This window comes from Saccopteryx leptura, chromosome X (assembly GCF_036850995.1).
Source record: "Saccopteryx leptura isolate mSacLep1 chromosome X, mSacLep1_pri_phased_curated, whole genome shotgun sequence".
Classification (NCBI taxonomy): domain Eukaryota; kingdom Metazoa; phylum Chordata; class Mammalia; order Chiroptera; family Emballonuridae; genus Saccopteryx; species Saccopteryx leptura.
In genome coordinates this window covers 13,070,474-13,092,660 of record NC_089516.1, presented here as the reverse complement: position 1 = coordinate 13,092,660, position 22,187 = coordinate 13,070,474, and the positions used below count along the sequence as shown (strand labels likewise).

Genomic DNA, 22,187 nt, shown 5'->3' with positions numbered 1-22,187 from the left:
TGGTTGCTGACCTAAGTCAGCCACTGGTCATACATACGCATGCTCCTTTCCCAGATGGAATTACGTGGTTATACCCCCACCAACATCACAACCATTCCCACTTCCACATTGCGTGAACTTGGGTAGCAGGTTCCTTAACTTCTCTAAGCTCAGTGTCTTCATCTGTAGTGTGGATAATAGTACTCATTTCATTGTGGTGAGAACTGAAATAATTTCATGTAAAGCATGGTGCTTAGAATATAATAGTATCTTAAATGATATTATTAGAATTATACTTGAAAGATAATATATTAATAAATGACATTTCAGCCCTGGCTGGTGGCACAGTGGATAGAGCATTGTGCTGGAGCTCCAAGATTGCTGGTTCAAGCCTGGGGTCGCTGGCTCCATCCTGAGGTCATCCTGAAGTCATCTAGGGTTGTTGTCTTGATACCCTGAGGTTGCTGGTTTTAGCCCCAGTCAGTGCACATTTGAGAAGCAATCAGTGGCACAGCTATATGGAGCAATGAGTTTGATGTTTCTGTCTCTCTCTCTCTCTCTCTCTCTCTTTCTCTTCCCCCTTCCTCCCTCTCTTCCTTTCTCAAAAAAGCAAAATTATGGCCCTGGCCGGTTGGCTCAGTGGTAGAGCATCGGCCTGGCGTGCAGGAGTCCCAGGTTTGATTCCCGGCTAGGGCACACAGGAGAAGCGCCCATTTGCTTCTCCACCCCTCCCCCTCTCCTTCCTCTCTGTCTCTCTCTTCCCCTCCTGCAGCCAAGGCTCCATTGGAGCAAGGTTGGCCCGGGTGCTAGGGATGGCTCCATGGCCTCTGCCTCAGGCGCTAGAATGGCTCTGGATGCAACAGAGCGACACCCCAGATGGGTAGAGCATCGCCCCCTGGTGGGCATGCCAGGTGAATCCCAGTCAGACACATGCGGGAGTCTGTCCAACTGCCTCCCCGTTTCCAGCTTCAAAAAAATACAAAAAAAAGCAAAATTAAAAAATAAGAATTCAAATAAAGAAAGTAAGGATTTAGTGAAAGAAGCTAGAAAAAGAACTACAAAGTAAACCTATAAAAAGCAAGAGGAAGGAATTAAATATAAATTGCAAAATCGGTGAATTAGAAAACAGGAAAAATACTCAAATGCACAGCCTTAGGAAAGCAAAACAGGATATAGCTACAGATAGGAAGGAGATTTTAAAAAACATCATAACAACTCAAATATTTACAGATGAAATGATACAATGTCTGGGATTTGCTTCACAATAATTAAGTATGGGAGTGGGGGGAAGTGAGTGTATGAAGCAGGATCAGACATGAGTTGATAATTGTTAAAGCTGAGTGCTGGGTATGTAAGAGTTTGTTAGACTATTCTTCTACTTTTAGATATGCTTGAAATTTTCCTTTAATTTAAAACTGAATACTAAGTGTAACTCTATACTAATATGAAAGCTTTGTTAAATATGTGGTTTTCTAGGAAAATCTAAATGATACCATTTAGGAAGGGACAGAAAAACTGAGTATACCAATAGCAAGGGAGAAATTTAAGTTATTAAAGAGTGAGCCCGTCATCCGCAGCTACAGTGCCAGGCCTCAATGATTTGGTAGGAGAAATCTCTGAAAGCTTCAAGAAATAGATCATTCCTGTGGTCTTTAAATTGTCCCAAAGTATAGAGTAAATTTTCATTGCCTTCTAGTTTGTTTTATGAAATTGGCATAGGTCTAAAAAAGAAAGTTAACACAGGGAAAGAAACTGTTAATTTATGAATATAGATAGGACAATCCTAAAAAATTAACAAATCAGATATAGGCTTATATTAAAACAATGTATTTTCCCAGAACTACAAGCATATTAGACCATCTATTGATCTGTTATATTAAATCAGCAGATCAAAGGAAAAACACTAAGTAACCATATTAATAGATAATAAAAAGGCATTTTGTGAAAATTGAATATTCATTCTGCTTTTAGTAAAGAGGAAATAGTCTGTCTTTAACACGATAAAACATCTAAAACCAAATATTGACGTCATATTTAAATGATTCAGTGAATATATTCCCAAGTCGGGATCAAGGTAGCAATTATTAGTGTTTGCTTTCTGCTTCATAGACTGTGAGAAATTTGGGCTTTGTTCTGTGATGGGAGGCCACTAAAGATTTGACGTAGGAGCATGACCTGGTCTGATTTATTTTGACTGCCGTGAAGAGAAGGAATTGCACAGGGAAAATTGGAAAGTGGAAAAACCAGTTGGATGGCAAAGATGATGAGGATTTGTACTGAGAGTAGCAGAGGAACTAGAAATAGATTTGAGGTTAATTTCAGAGATAAAATAAGTAAAATGTGTTGCTGGGTCAAATATGAAGGGAAGGATATTGGGTAAGAAAGGAAAGAGTCAAAAAGAATTTAAGGATTTGGGGGATTGGTAATGATGCCATTGCCTAAAACTGGGAAAACTAGCTTCCCATAACACTTGATATAAAAACCAAATCCAACCTTCCTGATAATCTAGAAGGCCTTGCTTACTGTGGCCCTTTCCGACGTCCCCACCTCCTTCTCTTTCTTTGGTGTTCACATTCTAGCCACCCAGGTCTTTCCTCTGTGTTTGGAGTTCACTGAGTTGAATCCGATCTCAGGGCTTCCGCATCTGCTGCTCTTTCTGTTTGAGGGCTGTAGACCAAACTGTGTCAGCAAACTTTGTCCGTAAAGGGCTAGGTAGTAAATATTTTACTGGCTTTGTGAACCATATGGTCTCTGTAGCAACTGTTCTAGTCAGCAGTAGACATCGGAAGGCAAAAGCAGCGGGAGCTCATATGTAAACAGAGATGAGCATGACCAGATTTGGCTCTTTCCTGGCCGGGCCTGGCTGTAGTTTGTCCCTGCCTGAGGTCTTGGTGTGAGCCCCCTCATTATTTAGGATCTTCCTGGAGGACAACTTGGCAAATAAGTTAGGATTAAAAAAAAAAATCTTAATGCTGCAAACTCTGCTTCTAGAAACGCAATTTTACTTCTAGAAATTATTTCTAAATGATTGTCAATGTGTACAAAGGATAGGGAAATCCCAGTGGTATAGAAGATCAAATACCCAACCACAGGGCATTTGTAGAGTAGAATCCTCTGCAGTCATGAATAATGTATTGAAGGTTATTTAATAATAGAGAACAGGGGTCAGCAAAGTAAACCCAAAACCTGTCACCTGTTTGTGTAAATGAAGTTTTATTGGAACAGAGCCTCACCCGTTCCTTTTCCCACTGCAGTGGCAAAGTTGACAGAGACCATATGGCCTGCAAAGCCGACAATATTTACTATCTGGCCCTTTACAGAAATAAAGTGATAATATACGCAGTGTGCTGAATGTGTGCATATGTATATACAGAAAAAGACCAGGAGAAAGTGCACCAAAACAGTGATTTTTTTTCCCTTTTATGAATCTTTATCTGTTAAGTTTTCTATAATGGACAGGCATAATTTTTATAATAAAAGTTACTCTTTAAATAATTAGGTGAGATGAAAGCAGTATGATACACAAATGAAAAACTAGCTAAAAATTTTATTATAAGATAAATGTGAAGAAAGTTAAAAGAGGCAGGAAAAGTGAACAACAATATCTAGTTTCATACACACAACCCCACAAGTATATTGCCCATTTCAGATTTCAGCATATGATACTTATTCAGATAGCCATTATTTGAGCTTCTTCTATGTGCTATTTGCTACAGGTATACAAAGATAAGTATGGTGCTGTTCTGAAGGTTAATCTGGTAGGATGTGCTCAAATAGTAGCAAATGCCATAAGCAGTGTACCAAAGGGTCTTCCGAGCTTTCATTCTGGCTAAGTGATAGCTAACACCTAAATAAAGCAGTTGCTCGGTCGTTAGTTGACACGAGCTAATCTTTTAACTTTATGGTGCCTTTTGATGTAGAGAAGATTTTTAGTTTTATAATCAAATCTGTATTAATAATTTCTTCTATAGCTTCTATATTTTTAAAACAAGTAGCCAAATGCCCTGACATTTCCCCCAGATGTAAAGTGTTACATTTATTCTTTTCTATCACTATTTATCTTTTGTACAGCAGTACCATGCTAGGAGTTTTTTTTGTGTGTTCTTTGTTTTTAATTTTTCCATTAATTTGAGTGAGTGAGAGAGAGAGAGAGAGAGAGAGAGAGAGAATATCAAATCGTTCTCCACTTAGTTGTGTACTCATTGGTTGCTTCTGGTATGTGCCCTGACCAGGGATCAAACCCTCGACCTCAGTGCACCAGGTCGACACTCGATCCATTGAGCAACCTGGCCAGGGCCAGTTTGATGCTAGGTTTGTTTTTTTTGTTGTTGTTTATTTGTTTGTTTTTTTAACTTTTTTGAAGTTGGAAACGGGGAGGCAGTCAGACAGACTCCCGCATGCGCCCTACCGGGATCCACCCGGCATGCCCACCAGGGGGCGATGCTCTGTTGTAACCAGGGCCGTTCTAGCACCTGAGGCAGAGGCCATAGAGCCATTCTCAGCGCCCGGGCCAACTTTGCTCCAATGGAGCCTTGGCTGCGGGAGAGGAAGAGAGAGACAGAGAGGAAGGAGGGGGGAGGGGTGGAGAAGCAGATGGGCGCTTCTCCTGTGTGCCCTGGCCGGGAATCGAACCTGGGACTCCTACACACCAGGCCGACACTCTACCACTGAGCCAACTGGCCAGGGCTGATGCTGTTTTAATTAAGGTATCATTTCAGCTAGAGAGACTTACTTCAGAATTTGATATCTGAGACATTGCTTCATTTTCTTTTCTTTTTTATTCAATGAGAGGAGGAGAGGTAGAGACAGATTCCTGCATGCACCCCAACCAGGATCTACATAGCAAGCCCACTAGGGAGCAATGCTCTGCCCATCTGGGGTGTTGCTCTGTTGCTCAGCAACTGAGCTCTTCTTAGCGCCTGAGGTGGAGGCCATGGAGCTATCCTTAGTGCCTGAGCCCAACATGCTCAAATCAGTCAAGCCATGGCTGCAGGAGAGGAAGAGAGAGAGAAAAGAAGGAGGGGTAGAAAAGCAAATGGTTGCTTCTCCTGTGTTTCCTGACTGGGCTGACTGGGAATCGAACCCAGGACATCCACATGCCGGGCTGAGGCTCTACCACTGAGCCAACAGCCAGGGCCTATTGCTTCACTTTCATAGGGTTAATTAAAAAGCACAATGCACCAAGAAATGTGACTTGTTAACCTGAGCATTAGTAGTTATTAAAACCCATTTAGATTAACCCTTTAAGTTCCACAAAGGTTATTTGGTTGCTCCTGTTCTGAAGTACTATGCAAATACAGTTAACGACTGCTCCATACAGACACTTCTGTTTTGTTCTGTATGTCTTTAACCTGTTATACAATAACAGTGTTTGCTGCTTCTTGACAGTCCTAGCCTTACTGTCCTTTTGCAGCATTGTAAGGACCCTTAAGTAATTCCTTTTAGGAGATAAGGGGGTTTGTGTTCTCCTTGCTGAAAAATTTAGGTATGCATTTTTAATCAAGAGGAGTGCACGATTTCCCAGGCGTAATTCAAAGTTTTATTTTGGATATTTATTTGGGTCCCAGTTGAGTCTAACGTACTATTTGGTTACATAGGACAATTTTTTTACTTGAGCAATACCTTTTATTCTTCACCTTCCATTAGGTCATTTATAGAACATTATAAAAATTTGATACAGCAGGAACATTTATAGAAGATTGCCATGAAATTTTGATATAGCAGGAGGAGTCTAGCCTTTCCGATGTGCCTGTAGCACCTAATGGGCAGTAATGTTTGCCCACTGGAGGAGCGCTGAACTGAGTTCCTGTTACAGAGAGCGCGTCGTCAAATGCGAGCCTGCCCTGGCGTAGTCCCTTCGTGAGGTGGCAAGCTCCTTGTTCTTGCTGCTTTTAGAAACTCTTCAGGTTTTGAAAATTCAGTGATTTTATTCAGTTTGTCTTGGCAGTGTAAATTAATGCTTGAGATTTTGTTGGTTCCACATCGATTAAGTGTACATCAAGTACTGCATTTCCCACAGCTCTCAGTGCTTTTCTCCTTTGAGTTTGGTTTAAATACCACTATCTTGCTACTGTTCTGAATATTGGCATACTTTGAAAGATATTTCTGGTCCCTGGCCTGTAGCGCAGTGCATAGAGCCTCGTGCCGGAGCGCCAGGGTCACCGGTTTGATCCTGGGGACACCATGCGACCCTGAGGTCTTCATTTCAGTCAGGACTCACTTAGTTTCTGTCAGCTAGAAATGGCAGTTTTAGCTATCAACTTTAACCTGGTTGATAATTGATGTTTATAACCAATGTGAATTTAAATGTAATTTGATTTCACTTGAGACAAGAAGAATTTGTCCTTACATCTCAATTAAAAAGTTTCTTTTGCATGTGGTCATTTTCTTCTCGTAGTTATGAAACTTCCTCACTGACAGGGAACACCCATGACATGTCTATATATAACCTTAAAATAGTCTTGAGACTATCCATTGGATTGTGTGTATATAAACATTACAAAGGGTGAAATTTCACACGTACATCAATGACTTCTTGTTTTAATAGCGCTGACTAGTTTCAGTTGCTTTTAAAAAGTCATATAGTTGAGAAATACTGGTATTTCTCAGGATTCAGAAATAAAATAATTTTCACTTCACTGGTTGTGAACATTGACTGGGTTTCTGGGAAGCAGGAATAAAGAACGTTTCAACAGGATTTTGCTATCAGCAGATCTGTTTGGGTTTCCTGTTCTGGCCTCCCTATCGGCTCCGTGAGTGCCCTCGCCATTTGTTTCTCCTTTGACCACAGGAAAATTGTCAGGCCTCTTTTTCTAGCATTTCAGGACCCGCCTGACAGGAAATTTTCTAATTGCCGGAACAGCTGGTAGGAGAGAACTTTGCAGGGGCTTGGCCTTCCCTTTCTAACTTAAGTTTTACGGTCTGAGTTCTTCTATCACCATCATGGTTTCGTAGCCATGTTTAAATTTTTGTCTTTTCGTGTTCGTTCTCTACAGGTAAGCTTTATTCAACTTTACTAAAGACTAAAATGTTTTAGTTGATGCTAAGTATAATTATACTAATTAAACAATTGCTTTATTCTTTTAAGAAGCTTTTCAAAGTTCAATACCAGTTTTTATAGAACTTTTAAAGGCTTATATTTCTATTTACTAAAAGTAAGCCATTTATGAGTATTACATATTTCAAGTCTGAGTGTTTTACATGGGCTCTTTAGTGCCAGAGTGATTTTTACCTTGCTAATATTTGTAATTTTGTGTAGTAAAACGGAAGACTAGAGAACTATCAATATTAGACCAAGCATGAACAAAATTATGAACTTACTAATATTTAAGAGATTACTATAAAGTAAGCAATATTTTGAAGGGTAAAGAGAATGTATTGAACAGTCAAGAACTTGAAAAGAGATTTCTGTTGAAAACGTGTTCTTTAAAAATTGAAAGTTTTTAATCAACTGTATTTAAGTAACTTTAAGCAGTAATTTTAACTAACTTAGAATAGGGACAGTTTTCAAAGCATTACTTTGTCAAAATGTGCTTAGTGAATGGTCGTTTGCACTGTGTTTAATGTACAAGCCTGCTAAATCCACTGGGCATTTTGCTGGGGAATCTCCTGTCCTGCTGCTGTGGAAAGAGAATTAAATTTGTTGATTGGGGTCCCGAATGGGAGAAACTGCTTTTGGTGGCCGTGATTGAGAACGTTAGTCCGGAGAGCCAGCCGCCCTCTCTTGTCAGACATGGATGCAAGGAGCTGGCTCGGAAGCGTCGCTTTTAAAAATCTGGTGAAATGCAAACTGCTGAGCATATTTATCACCCGTTAGCCACTGAGAAAGTGGGGTCTGGTTGGACTGTAATCGCAGATAAATTAAAATGTGGTTTCCCACCAGGGCTTGGACAACCAACCTGACTGTGTGCCATGGCCCAATAATTTTCATGTATCCTGATCATCTAAAAAAATTAACATCTTAAAAAAAAAAACAACTAGATATTAGAACTATGCGTATCTGTGTTGAGGTAAATAAAGTATACATTTTTTTATTTGTAAGGTCTTTATGTTAAGCCCAAAAATGGTTACAAATGCGTGGTTAGAAAATATGCATGGGCTTTTACAAAGGGACATTTAAGTGTTTTACTTCAAGCTTCAACAGTGTTTTCTGACATTCAGAACAGTTTAGAAAATACAAATGCCTTAAGAACACACTTCCTGACTCAAGGGAGGGGAGGAAAAAGGAAATTATGTATACAAGGCAGGGCATAATGCCAAATGTTGAATCATTCTTTAAAATCAATTAATATCACCCAGTTTGTTTTCTTAATATTAGCATGTTACACCATTAGATTTTCTGTAACTCCAATAGGCAGCATTGATTTCCGTTTCTTTCCTGTAAACTTTTTTACATTTTAAGAACAAAATTGTATTTTTCCCCTCAAAACATGGGACAAAAAATAATTTAATTTATTTTTATCCATTAACGGGTGAGCCTTCAGGACCGTTTCAGAGGAAACCTACAGACTTTGTTGGTCTAAGGAAACAAACGAGGTGGGAGGAATACCAAAAAATCCGCTTGTCCACCAAGTTTCCTCTGCCGTTTTTTCTGGGATATCTAAAATGACATTCTTTACATGATTCCTAAAATTATGTATCTTTAACTGAATTGAGTTTGTTTTACCTGTCAGGGATCATGTCTCGACAGGTATTTATCCAGTAATACATTTTGAAACCCTAGGTAAATTCCTAGAAGGCAGATACTCCTCTTTATTTTAGTATCTCTAACACCTAGCATAGGACTTGGCCCATAATCCGAATTGCCTTCTAACACAAAGGAATGGGCCTAAGATGATATTTCATAGACCAGAAGACTTTCCAGTAGGACGAGGCAGTCCGAAAGCAGCAAGAGTGCCACCTGAGCCTGACCTGTGGTGGCACAGTAGATAAAGCGTCGACCTGGAAATGCTGAGGTTGCCGGTTCGAAACCCTGGGCTTGCCTGGTCAAGGCACATATGGGAGTTGATGCTTCCAGCTCCTCCCCCCTGTCTCTCTCTCTCTCTGACTCCCTCTCTCTCCTCTCTAAAATGAATAAATAATAAATTTAAAAAAAATTAAAAAAAAAAAAAAAAAAAGAGTGCCACCCGAGCACTCAGACCTGTTCTCCTCTTCTCCTCCGTACGCTCTCTGATGCGGAGACAGCCGCCTCTCTGTGTTCTCCCACACTGGCCTTTTGCACTGGCTTGTCCCTTTGCCTGAAATGCTTCTCCCCCAGGTGGTTGACTCCCTCCCCTCCTGTGAGTCTTTGCTCCAATAGTACCTTTTCAGTGAAGCCTGGCCCGATGCCTTTATTTAAGATCACAAACCCTGTTTTCCATCCTTGCACTTCTGACCTCTGTTATCCAACATCATATCTTTTTTTCAGAACATGTATCATGTTCTAACATGAATAATAATAATAAACGGCAGAGATTTGTCTTTTTCATTTATTGTATATCTCAGGCACCTAGAAGAATGCTTGGCATATATTAGGTGCTCAATGAATACATGTTTAAATGGATGAATGGATAAATCCTAACACATATCTTGAGGGTATTGAACACAGAGTCGTGAGGTGGCAAATGTCGGAAGTACTTGGGAGTATAGACACACGATCTATGGCTGTGATATAGACCAGCTGCCAGCCTCACAATATTGCCTCCAACTGGGCTTCTACTTTGAAATAAACAGACTATGTAAAACTAAAAGTATATAATTTATTATAATTTTCAAAATACACAAAGTAAGGTTTATGTGGTAATGAATGGGCAGGTATCCATGTATCACTTCAAATATAGTTGTGCCGGAGAATGTAAAAATATGTGAGCCTTACAGAGTAATTATAATGGATTAGCTTATACCTCTGCTCCACTTTGCTGACAACATTCTTTTTCTAAAAAATTAGTGGCTTCACTGTGTACTTATAGGGAAAAATACAGTTTTCCATGCTGTCAAACTATAGTTCTGTGTTATCATGTGACAGATTTATTTCACTAACAGGTAATTTAGTGACATAAGATGTGTTTGTCATATGCAAATATCAGTCTGTTCTTGGGTTATTAGTGGCCTCAGAAATTTGGTATTTCTCTCTGCAACCATCTCATTGGGTTCCAGGTATGAGCTAGTGGAAGATCACATTGTTGATTTTCTACCTGTTGTGCAAGATTGCCAAGCATTAGTAGTATGTCCGAGTTGAACCTCAAATTCATTTGTAAAATAACTAACGGTTTCATCACTTGGAAAAATTGGTGACATTAAGCACAATCTGGGCATCAAGATATCAACCAAGGCTATTTTGCCTATTGTGCTATTGTGACTTCAAACGCACGTAGAAGTAGATAGTTTGTTGATGTGCTTAGTAAAAATTGAACTTGGAAGGAACAGAAAAATATATTGAGGATAAACAGTGACAAGTTTTTGGAACTTGAGCCATAGGCATTGCATTTTTTCTTCTTTTTTAAGAACGTTTTTTGTATTCTTTGAGCTCTAATTTAGAAAAGATTTTTTTTGTGACAGAGACAGAGAGAGACAGATAAGGACAGACAGGAAGGGACAGAGATGAGAAGCATCAGTTCTTCATTGTGGCACCTTAGTTGTTCATTGATTGCTCTCTCATACATGCCTTGACCAGAGGGCTTCAGCAGAATGAGTGACCCCTTGCTCAAGCCAGCAACCTAGGGCTCAAGCCAGTGACCTTGGCCTTCAAGGCAGCGAGCTTTGAGCTCAAGCCAGTGATCATGGGGTCATGTCTATGATCTCACACTCAAGCCAGCTACCCTGCACTCAAGCTGGTGAGCCCATGCTCAAGCCAACAACCTATGGGTTTCGAACCTGGGTCCTCCATGTCCCAGTCTGATGCTTTATCCACTGCGCCACCACCTGGTTAGGCTAGAAAAAGAGTTTTTAAATTCCAGTTTGTATCCTTAAAGAGATTTGGCCAGCCCTGGCCAGATAGCTCAGTTGGTGGAGTGTTCGCCAAGAACAGAGGTTGCTGGTTCAATCCCTGGTCAGGGCACATACAGGAACAGATCAATATTCTTGTCTTTCTCTCTCTCTCCCTTCTTCTCTCTCTAAAATCAATACATAAAAAATAAAACTTAAAAAAAAGGATTTGGAACGATTACATTCACTTTAAAGGGAAGATGGTAGGGAGTGGAGGAAGATGCTTTTTTTTTAAAAAAAGAAAAGAAACATTGAGGAAATGAGTACTTGAAAATTTATTTAAAAACAAGATTTCCAGAGTAAAAACTTCCGCATAAGGGTAAAAAAATGAAGTCAAGGAAGTCTCAGAAAAATAGAGACAGGAAATAGGAAATAAAAAGATAAATGACATAAAGGATTCGATTCTAAACGTACAATTTCCAACGAATAAGGAACCTGCAAAAAGAGAAACCCTGGAAAATGGATAGTAGGGGCTAATCAGAGAAAAGTTAAAATTCCCCAGAGGTAAAGAATTTGATCTTTAGATTATAAAGGTTCACCAAGCATCTAGTTTTCTGAAGGAAAGATGACCCATATTTATCTCACTAGTGTAGAATTTCAGAAGTACAAGGACAGACAAAATTCTTAAAGCTTCCAGAGAGAAAGACCAGGTCACCTACCAAAATCGTGTATCGGGCTAGCACCACCCATCTCATCAGCAGCCCTGGTTGCTGGAAGGCTGTGGACCAATGGGGTTGACATTCTGAGGCGACATTGTTTTTATTCTAAAATTTGGTACCAAGCCAAACTATACAAATGTGAAGACAAAATAAAGATATTTTCAGATGTGCGAGTTTGAGAAAGTTTTCATCCACATCACCTTTCTTAGGAAGTTACAAGGGAGTAATCCAAGAAAGAAAGACGTGGAAGCTAAAAATAGTGGGTTCAGCCAAAAAGATATCCCAAGATAGTAACTGTGCGGTAAGGCGAGAGAAAAACCATCCTGATGGGGGAGCAAGAGAGGGCTTCAAGACGAATGGAAAGTATGGTTAAGGGCTAAGAAAGGTTAAGAATATAACGGTCAAATCAACTGCTCGGTCCCCGCAAGAATGGTGTGGGGCTGTTAGAAACAGCAAAAATAGGAAACTACAAGAAATTCATGGAATCAAATTTAAAGTATGTCATGGATATATAGTCATTTAACGGAGTGTTTTGTTTTTGTTTTTTAGTCGGGGGGACAGATAAGGACAGACAGGAAGGAAGAGAGATGAGAAGCATCAGCTCATAGTTGCAGTACCTTAGTTGTTTATTGATTACTTTCTCATATGTGCCTTGACTGGGGGGCTCCAGCTGAACCAGTGACCCCTTACTCAAGCCAGCGACCTTGGGCTCAAGCCAGCGATCATAGGTCATGTCTATGATGTCACTCTCAAACCAGCGGGTGACTCTGAACTCAAGCCGGCGACCTCTGGGTTTCAAACCTGCATCCTCAGCGTCCCAGGTCGATCGATGCTCTATCCACTGCACCACTGCCTGGTCAGGCACGCTTTCAGCTTTTATAATCAGGCTGTGGAGAGAGCATGAAAGATTTAGCTGTGGTTACAGGAGAGAATGTTAATTTTCTTAATATTAATAAAAAATGTAAAATACAGCTAGCAGCAGTGGTGATTTAAAAAAAATTAGGAAACAGAAAATAACCCAGGTTAATAGGCTATGTACATGTAAGGGAATTCTGGGACTAGTACCAGAAAAGTATATTGACACCATATTGTAGAGTGCCTCAAATGCCATGGGGAAGCCATGCATTTAATTTGGGAAAACTTGGAGGAGTTTTTGAGCAGCCTGGTCATATGACTGGAGCTGTTTACTCTCAGAAAATGAACTTGTCAGGAGGATGACTTGGACTGGTAGTGGCAGGAAGGGGCATTATGAGGAACCAAGCTAGTTTCCATTCTCTCAGGAAAGGTAACGATTCTACCTGGATGATACTGGAAAGAGAAAAAGAATGAACGGTATCCTTAGTACCATGCTTGATGCAGAATATTTTGGTATATGTTTATTGTATGGAGGAATCAAAGGGAGACTGCAATTTTAGAAATTTGTTGAATAGAGGAAAGAAAGGGTAGACATCAAAAGGGCAATCTTTCTTGAATAGTACCTGCTAGCTATTTTGAGATTTATAGTCTGATCGTAGCTCACACTAGGAGAATAAGGATTAATCCTGTATGACTGCTACAAAATGCAAAACTTCCCATTTCCTGCCTGTGCTGTTACTTCTTTATTTGTGATAGACAATTGTACATATTTACTATGAAATATAAAATATCACAACCTAATAAGCCACATCCCACTTACCCAATAAAGAAAAGTGGTAAAACATAGAACGTTACGTAGTATAATTCTTCACAGCCTCATGATTTAAGGGCATAGATGGCCATTAGATTCCACTTAGGCTCTTGAACAGATAGTTTTTTCCATGGAAAGCTAACTGGTGCATGCTGAAATCCAGCCCATGACCTCGGCCTCTACACTAATCCGCTAGTCTTCAAAGTGTGATGTGACAGCAGTTTAGGGTACAGAAAAGGAAGAGGGAAACTTCTTTATCATTTCATTTTCATGTATAATGTATATAACCTAATAATATAAAAGTATATGTGTATAACTTGTAAGCCAATAAGTATACAAATGTTGGGTGTTTTTATTACTGATAAAGATAAGCTACCAGAAGTTCAGAGACCACTTCTCTAATCAGTTTAGGTCAGTGACCCAAGAGATACAGACCAGTTACAAAGATGAGAGGAATATGTTTGCTTCCGTCATTGATCGTGGATAGGGAACCAAGAGCCTCTGAAGGTCTCAGTGTGCTGTAATGCTAAGAGCTTTGTTTTAGAAGTCATTATAGGTCGGAAGACCTGGAATTAAGCCCTTAGTCGGCCAGTTACTGGCTTGTGATCTTGACTTAATCTTTTTAAATTTCAGTGTATTCAAACCATCTTGCCTTTAAAAGGGTTGTCACATTTCTAGTGGTGAATGGGGGAGTTCGTAGAAGAATTCGGGAGGGTTTTTGCTTGCTCTAGGGTGCACTCCACTGTGTTATCATCGGCCCTCTCGAACATTGATATGTAGTCCGAGATTCGTCGTGAAGCGCAAATGTATAAGATAAAAGGTGAAGAAGCACCTAACCTAGGCTTGATACATGGTAGATGCTTTTAACAAATATTTGCTGGATTTTAATCTAAATCTTGATCAATTGCACATATACATTTTTTTTTAAGTTTTGAGAAATGAATTTGGTAATTGGCTTCTTGCTTTTCCTAATGTATGTAGTTCTGAGCAGCTCTCACTCTCAAGCCCTTAAGTATACATCGGTGGTCTCATTTGGAGAGAGTGCCCGGGCGGGGCGGAGGGTGTGAATCTTAGAGTCAGCTGCTGCTGGATTCTCCTCCAGTTCCTTCCTGCACAGCACTGTTGTGAGAACGAAAGGAAATACTGCAGGTATGCAGGAGATAATGCAGAACTGACAAAATAAAGGACTAAACCGTATGAGGGGGTTGTGGATCATTGTTCCCAGCATTTTGAAGGGTTCGAAAGTGATGGAACTGCCTAAGCAGTAGGACAGTCTCCACGCTGTAGCTTCTGTCTTGCAGTCATATCGTGGGCCTGGGTTCCATTTTGTCTTCTGCAGGCATTTTCTTTCCTGCTCATTTTCAGAAGCTACCATGTTAGGATCCCCTGCTGTGTCTTTTTAAGAATTTTTTGTAATTTCCTATATTGCCAACATTCTGTGAGCGTCTCGGGAAATGTTAATTGATCTCAAACATTTATAAGGCAATATAATAGTAATAAAAATAATTTCGTTTGTATAACACATTTAGATTCTACTCATAGTACTTACACACTAGAAAAAAATATTACTGTAGGCAAACAGAATAAAAAGGTCTTTACAGACTTACGTAATTTCTGGTTTTGTTAGGTTTTGTTTTATTATAGCTTTTGGCTGTGTCTTGATCAAATACGATGTACTTAATCTGATTATCTCGGTGGATTGGTAATTGAAATTCTATGTATATTTACATATTTTGTCAATCTTTCTCTTTTTCTGACACCTTCCCTCAGTTTTGCTGAAAGATCCACTGTCTTTAAAAGTCCTCTTTTAACCCTGAGACTATCCACTGTTCCATAATGCTGAATAGTCACTTTTTTCTGTGTCTAATCCTCCAAATGTCAAATCTTTTTTGATTTAGCATTTAGACTTATTTTGTTTACAGTTACTCCTTTCTCTGCCCTCAGATTTTAGGTAGTCCTAGAAACAGATCATGATTTAGATATTTCAAACTTATGCATACTAATTCAAATGGCCTTACTGATGGTAGACATCTCCACTTTGACCTTGGAATGTTTTTCAACCCCTCTTCCCAATAAACAGGGTTTCTTGTACATAGAATCAGCTCTACCTAACGCACCCACATGTCGAACACAGCACATGACTGATGCGCTTTCAGACTTTTTTGTGCACCTTTATTTACCCTCACCCCATGAAAGCTACTCGTTCTAATTACCCCTAGGAAGTGGGAAGACTTGGAAATCCTCGGTGCTGATGTGGTAGGCTGGCATCATTCTGTCTCTGCATTTCATTTGAGAGTATGTTTGCTCGGCATGTGTCTTCTGTTGATTTGGTGGATCAGTAAAGGTGGTTTGTGTATGTTAATTTGAGGATTTCTAATATGATACGCTAAAGTTATACTGCTTGATTTACAGCTGGAGGAAGTAGCTCTGACTCTGTTTTTTTCCCTTATATCTGCATCAACAGGAAGAAGGCAGTATCAAAGAAATTGCAATCACACATCATGTAAAGGAAGGACATGAAAAGGCGGATCCTTCCCAATTTGAACTTTTAAAAGTATTAGGGCAGGGGTCGTTTGGAAAGGTAAGGCGTGACTATGTACTTTTTAAAAAGTTGTTTAGAATTCTTGTATATTGCATATAGATGGGGAATAGAAATATCTGATGAAATACTACCGACCTCCCTACAAGCAGTATTTTTTGTGTTTTTACCTTTCTCACTATCAGTAAGTGTAGGAAAGTTAATAATAAAGTCATTCAAAATGCATTGAAAACTTCCATAAGTTGGCATTGTTCACTTCATATTCATTTTAACTTCAAGACCATCTGGCCTCTCTAATTGTACTTCTGGAGTGATTAAAAATCAAAACATTCCCTGCACGCCCTGGCCTCTTGGATGTATTGAAAGGTGGTCTGGTAGTGCTGTTACTCCTTCCTGCACAGGATCCCCAATACCGCAGGCAGCGAGTGGGCGCTGCCACTCCGAGTATGAAATCTGGGACGGATGGTTTATCTTTAAAATGAGTGCACAGGTTGCATTCTACTAGTGATGACCATGTTTGTTTTTAATATCAAATTTATATCTCAAAGCCACCACCTGAAAGTTGTTCCAGCAGCTGTAACGTCTTTATTAGTTTTCTTCAAGTGTTCCTTGTCCCCGCCACCACCTCGGGAGCACTTCCTGTATTCCATTTTAAGAAGTACAGCGTTATAATTGCTCTAGTCCTTTTCTCAGCAAGAACAAAGTGCAGAGATCACATTCACAGCGCAGGGCTTCCTTACCAGCTCTCTGTGAGGAAACATTTGAAAATATGCCTTGTAAGCTTCAAAACAACACCACTTTAAGCCCTCTTGTGTATTTTTATGGGATTAGTTAGCAATTCTTGGCTAACATAGCCAATTTGTTTTAGCCCTTAGCCTCTTTCAAATCCAAAGTGATATGTTAAAAAATATATTTTTTAATTGATTTTAGCCAGAGAGGAGGGAAGAGGGGGGGGGGGAGAGAGAGAGAGGAAGAGACCAGAACATCAGTCCATTCCTGTATGTGCCCTGACTGGGGATCGAACTGGTAACTGCTTCCACCTGATGCTCTAACAAACTGACTTATCCAGCCAGGGCTTAAATTTTATCGATTGATTTTAGAGAGAGAAGGGAGAGAAATAGAGAAAAAAACATTGATTTGTTGTTCCACTTATTTATACGTCCATTGGTTGATTCTTTTTTTTTTTTTTTTTTTTGCATTTTTTTTTTGCATTTTTCTGAAGCTGGAAACAGGGAGAGACAGTCAGACAGACTCCCGCATGCGCCCGACCGGGATCCACCCGGCACGCCCACCAGGGGCAACGCTCTGCCCACCAGGGGGTGATGCTCTGCCCATCCTGGGCGTCGCCATGTTGCGACCAGAGCCACTCTAGCGCCTGGGGCAGAGGCCACAGAGCCATCCCCAGCGCCCGGGCCATATTTGCTCCAATGGAGCCTTGGCTGCGGGAGGGGAAGAGAGAGACAGAGAGGAAGGCGCGGCAGAGGGGTGGAGAAGCAAATGGGCGCTTCTCCTTTGTGCCCTGGCCGGGAATCGAACCCGGGTCCTCCGCACGCTAGGCCGACGCTCTACCGCTGAGCCAACCGGCCAGGGCCATTGGTTGATTCTTGTGTGCGCCCTGACTGGGGACAGAACCTACAACCTTGGTCTATCAGGACGATACTGTGACCAGCTGAGCTACTGGACCAGGGCCAAAAGTGATGCTTTTAATGCAAACAGAGATTAGCCAGCAGAACGTAATAGTTGCAAGTTTGGGCTCTAAGTCAGCCAGACTTGGATTGAGGTTTTTTTTTCTTCTACGTACTTGCTGTCTGTGCTTGAGCAAGTTACTTAACCTCTTAGAGCCGCCTTTTTTTCTTCTGGTTAGTCATTAAGTATTGAAGTTCCTGAAGGTTCCATTCTAGGCTGCCTTCTCCTCACTTGGTGCTCCCTACTAATTTCTCTGTGCCCACTATCTTAATTATAACCAATATGTGGCCGACATGACACGTTTATATCTCTAATCCTTCTAGTCCTCCCCTCCCCTCACCCCACACCCCCTGCCACCAGTCTGATCCATCAGCACATTTCTCAACTCGTACATGTCCTGCCCTTCCGCACTGCCACTGTGGATTCTAACATGGCCTTCCCAAATGTGTTCTTGCCTAAAGCCATTGTTTACATGAGAGCCAACACAAGCTAATATTATTTTCCAGCCCTTGAACCATTTAGTAGCCTCGCCTTGCAGGATAAAGACGAGTTGTGACGGTGGCTGAGGAGCCGCTAGGTCTGGCCCCTGTTTACTCAGCATCACTTTATGTACTTTTCACTGTCTGTGTTCTGGCCACAATGACCTTCTTTTTCAGTCCTTAGGCACCAGGCTCCATCCCACTAGAAAGCCTGTGCACGTGCCATTCCCTTGGCCTGAAGCACTGTTCCACCCCCATGTCTTTCTCATTGGTTCACTCCTCTCCTGCATACGACTTCAAAAAAGACTTCCCTGCCATCCTGACTAGGTCATATTCCTCTGTTTTACCGTCTCAACACGATATACCTCATCTTCACAGCATCGCCACAGTTAGTTTTTCATTTGTATAATTATTTGTTTATTGTCTGTCTCCCCCAATAGACTATATGTTCTGTGAGTGCAGGGGCCATGTCTTGTACCGTCTCAGTATTGAACTGGTAGCACAATACCAAGTATATAATTCTAGAATGGAATTAATGAATAAATAATAGTCCTGACTTCATAGGGTAGTACTGAGGCTAGGTACATATAATAATCTGCTATAAAATTGTATTATCATGCACTGTATATGGATAAACCCAAATAGAGGAGTTTATTTCTCTATATTAGATTTTCAGGGAACACAATATTTAAGTTTCCTGGACTTAGCATGCTTCTCCCTTTATTTCATTAAATACCTTACTATAAATAGCAAACATTAAAAACAGGGCATCTCCTTCCTTACTCATCCTAAAAAGCCAGGCCAAGCCAAGGAAACAGGGATGATCTGTCAGAGCCTAGAATAGCTCCATGGGGGAGTTCGAAAGGTCAGAAACGCTCGGTGGGGGAAGGTCCGACGGCATCTGGGCACGCTGCTGTTCCTGCGTGCTTGGCTGGTGACTAGCCAAAGGGGCTGGATTCAGAGCGCCCTGGGCAGCACAGAGCTGAGTGGCTGGCCTGGTGCTTGTCTTAGTAGCGCCACTGTGGCACCAGGCAAATGGTTAAACCTCTCTAATCCCTAGTTTGGGCAGCTGTGAAACAGGCATTGCTTAGTAGGGCTACCCCCCAAAATTATTATGATGATGTATTAAAAATGCTTGTGAAGGTTCTTTACAAACTCAAAAGTGCTGAAAAGTGTTAAGAATGTGCTTTCAGTCAAGGGTGGAAAAGGTTTGGAATCCACAAGAATTTATCTCATACAATGGCACAAAGAGGCTTGATTAGGGAATCTGAAGAATGAATAAATATCAGATAAATCCTAATTACTTCTACCTAATTAGAATTTATTTCTGTTCAAAAATATTAACAATCTCTGATGACCTTTAATTAAGCATCATCCCAACCTTAGGAAACACCCTGATTAAGAATGATTTTCTTTCCTTGGGTGGGCTCCCTGCTAACTGTCTGGAAGGAACTAAAGGGTGGTGCATGGTGCAGGGGTGGGGGGGTTGGGGAGAGGAACACACCCTGCCTCAGGCTTTCGGGCCATTTCTGGTACTCTTCAGTGGAACTGAAGCCCTTACCCATTACCTTTGGCACAATTGCTCAAAGTGAGGAACTCTGCTTTGCCCTAGAATCAGTTGAATGTGTGTGCGCGCGTGCACGTGTATTGATTCAAATGCAGGTCCATTTGCAGATCTGTTGAAAGTTTTGATTGAAAAGATCATAAAACTAATGGTCAAAATGAGTAGAAGAGATTTACTAGTTGTATAATCTCCATGTTATAGCATAGCCATGAACTATTTAGAACAGGCTTGATTCATTTTGTATAAACCCCACACTATATGCCGGAAGGAGCTAAAAATATTTGCAAAATGAAGATGCTCAATAGCATACTTAGGAATTGTGTTCTTCATATTTAGGTGTATGTGATCATCTGATTTTTAAAAGGTAAGTTCTTACTAAGCTGCATTAAATATGTGATTAGGCTTCTACAACATAAGTGTTTTGAACTGTTTTGCCCAGCAATGAGAAATATATGTGTAGTTTTCATATACAGAAAAGACTAGTCATGAATGAATAATTATATCAACAGAAAATTGTGTTCAAAGGGAGCTCGTATATAACAACTTTTATGGAGTCAGAAGAATTTTCTTTTTGTTAAAAAGCAGAGCAATCACCACCTGTGTTATACTTTCAACATGTTCGACTTTTCTCTAATTGCTACAGAGTTGGAAGATTTTTGTTTCTGTCTTCTATGTTACATGCTTTTTGGAATTTGTCAAACAACAAAAAGAAGTATCAGAATCTTCTATTAATAAATAATATAGCAGGGGTCTTATTTCAACAATGGTATAGTTTGTGAAACTTGGTAACACATATTTTATCTTATTTAAATACAGGTTTTCTTAGTCAAAAAAATCTCAGGCTCTGATGCTAGACAGCTTTACGCCATGAAGGTATTGAAGAAGGCCACGTTGAAAGGTAAGCGTGCTACTATTTGTAATGTTCGTGTAATATAAACAAGTTAAAAGGTCGCAATACACATCATGTGACTCCTAAGCCACTTACATTCTGAATCTGTTGCTGTTGTTACCATCTTTATATTTAGACTTTCTTTTTAGTGAGTTTTTCCTACTGGACTAGCAATCATATAACTAGTGAGCATGAGAGTTTCCATGTTATAAAAGAAGTATTATAAATTCATCTTGGGCTTTAGGCAAGGAAAAGTTTAGAAGATTAAAACAGGGTTCGATTCATCTTCAAAATAACATAACTATTTTAATGTTTTTAAAACTTACTGTTTTACTGGGTGCAAAATAGGCTTGATTCTAAGGACTCTATTGTCTTGACTTATGGCCTCCACACAAGTTTTTATTCCAAGTCTCTGATTTTGAAAAAATGTAATGTAGGATTTGACTCTTATAGGTAAACAGTCAATTAGAAGATATTGTACATAGATTTTTAAGTACTTAAATCTTTTTTTATTTAGTAGTATTAGTTATTTTACCACAAAAATTTCTAGTTTTATGTATTGATTCCTAACATCACTTTTTCCTCATTAATTTATCTTTAATTTCTAAAGTTTATAAAATATTCTGGCAGGAATTTTGGTGATGATCATTTTTATTATTTCTGATGTTATTCTTCCCACGTAGGCACCCACCCTTGGCGTTATCATCATTCCAAGAAACTTCCCCTTCCCCTGTCAAGGGTGTCCTTTGCTTGCTTTCTCTTGCTCACTTCCCAAATGTACTTTGTTTCTTTCTTATCTAATCTCTTACTCCCCACCCCCACCTTACTACTTAACTTGTTTCTTGCTAGGACCAAGATATTAAATTATATCCTCAAGGCCCTGGCCGGTTGGCTCAGTGGTAGAGCGTCGGCCTGGCGTGCAGAAGTCCCGGGTTCGATTCCCAGCCAGGGCACACAGGAGAAGTACCCATCTGCTTCTCCACCCCTCTCCCTCTCCTTCCTCTCTGTCTCTGTCTTCCCCTCCCGCAGCGAGGCTCCATTGGAGCAAAGATGGCCCGAGCGCTGGGGATGGCTCCTTGGCCTCTGCCCCAGGTGCTGGAGTGGCTCTGGTCGCAACAGAGCGACGCCCCGGAGGGGCAGAGCATCGCCCCTTGGTGGGCGTGCCAGGTGGATCCTGGTCGGGCGCATGCGAGAGTCTGTCTGACTGTCTCTCCCCGTTTCCAGCTTCAGAAAAATACCAAAAAAAAAAAATTATATCCTCAGTACCCTGTTTTATATCACTACATTTATAACTTTATACTCATGCATCCCATGTTATAAAACTGCATAAGAGGTCATTTGCAAAATCAATAAAAGTAGTTTTCATGTAGCTAACAGAATTTGTATTGTTATACAGTATGCATACATATATGTGTGTGTGTGTGTATTTATATATATATGAAACTATGAGAACCCTAAAAGATACCAGGAAAAGAAATAAATGTGTGGTTCTTTTTAGAGAAGGCTAACTGGTATTAAGAACCTCAGTATTGCTCTAGGCCTCCAGTTAGCTCCATATCATCAAGATTCCAGTTGCATTTTTCCTTGAAATATTCAAAATTTCATTTGAAAAGCACACACCTCAAAAAGTATTCTAAAAAAGATGAATGACAAAGGAATGAGCTATATTACATGTAAAGCTTATTTAAAGCAGTAATAATTCAGTATGTTATGGGGGAATAATAGACATACAAATCAGTGGAACAAAATAGTACAGAAGTATTT

General features: G+C 40.2%; 1 protein-coding gene across 5 annotated transcripts in view; it reads left to right on the top strand.

Annotated features, from left to right (window-relative positions):
* Nucleotides 1-22,187, top strand: part of RPS6KA3 (ribosomal protein S6 kinase A3) — a 114,696-nt gene that overhangs the window by 41,042 nt on the left and 51,467 nt on the right. For all 5 annotated transcript variants that reach the window (XM_066357517.1, XM_066357516.1, XM_066357514.1 and 2 more), the window contains 2 exons: nucleotides 15,731-15,847; nucleotides 20,351-20,432. In XM_066357517.1, the coding sequence (XP_066213614.1) occupies nucleotides 15,731-15,847; nucleotides 20,351-20,432 (199 nt within the window). The remainder of the gene's footprint in view (nucleotides 1-15,730; nucleotides 15,848-20,350; nucleotides 20,433-22,187) is intronic.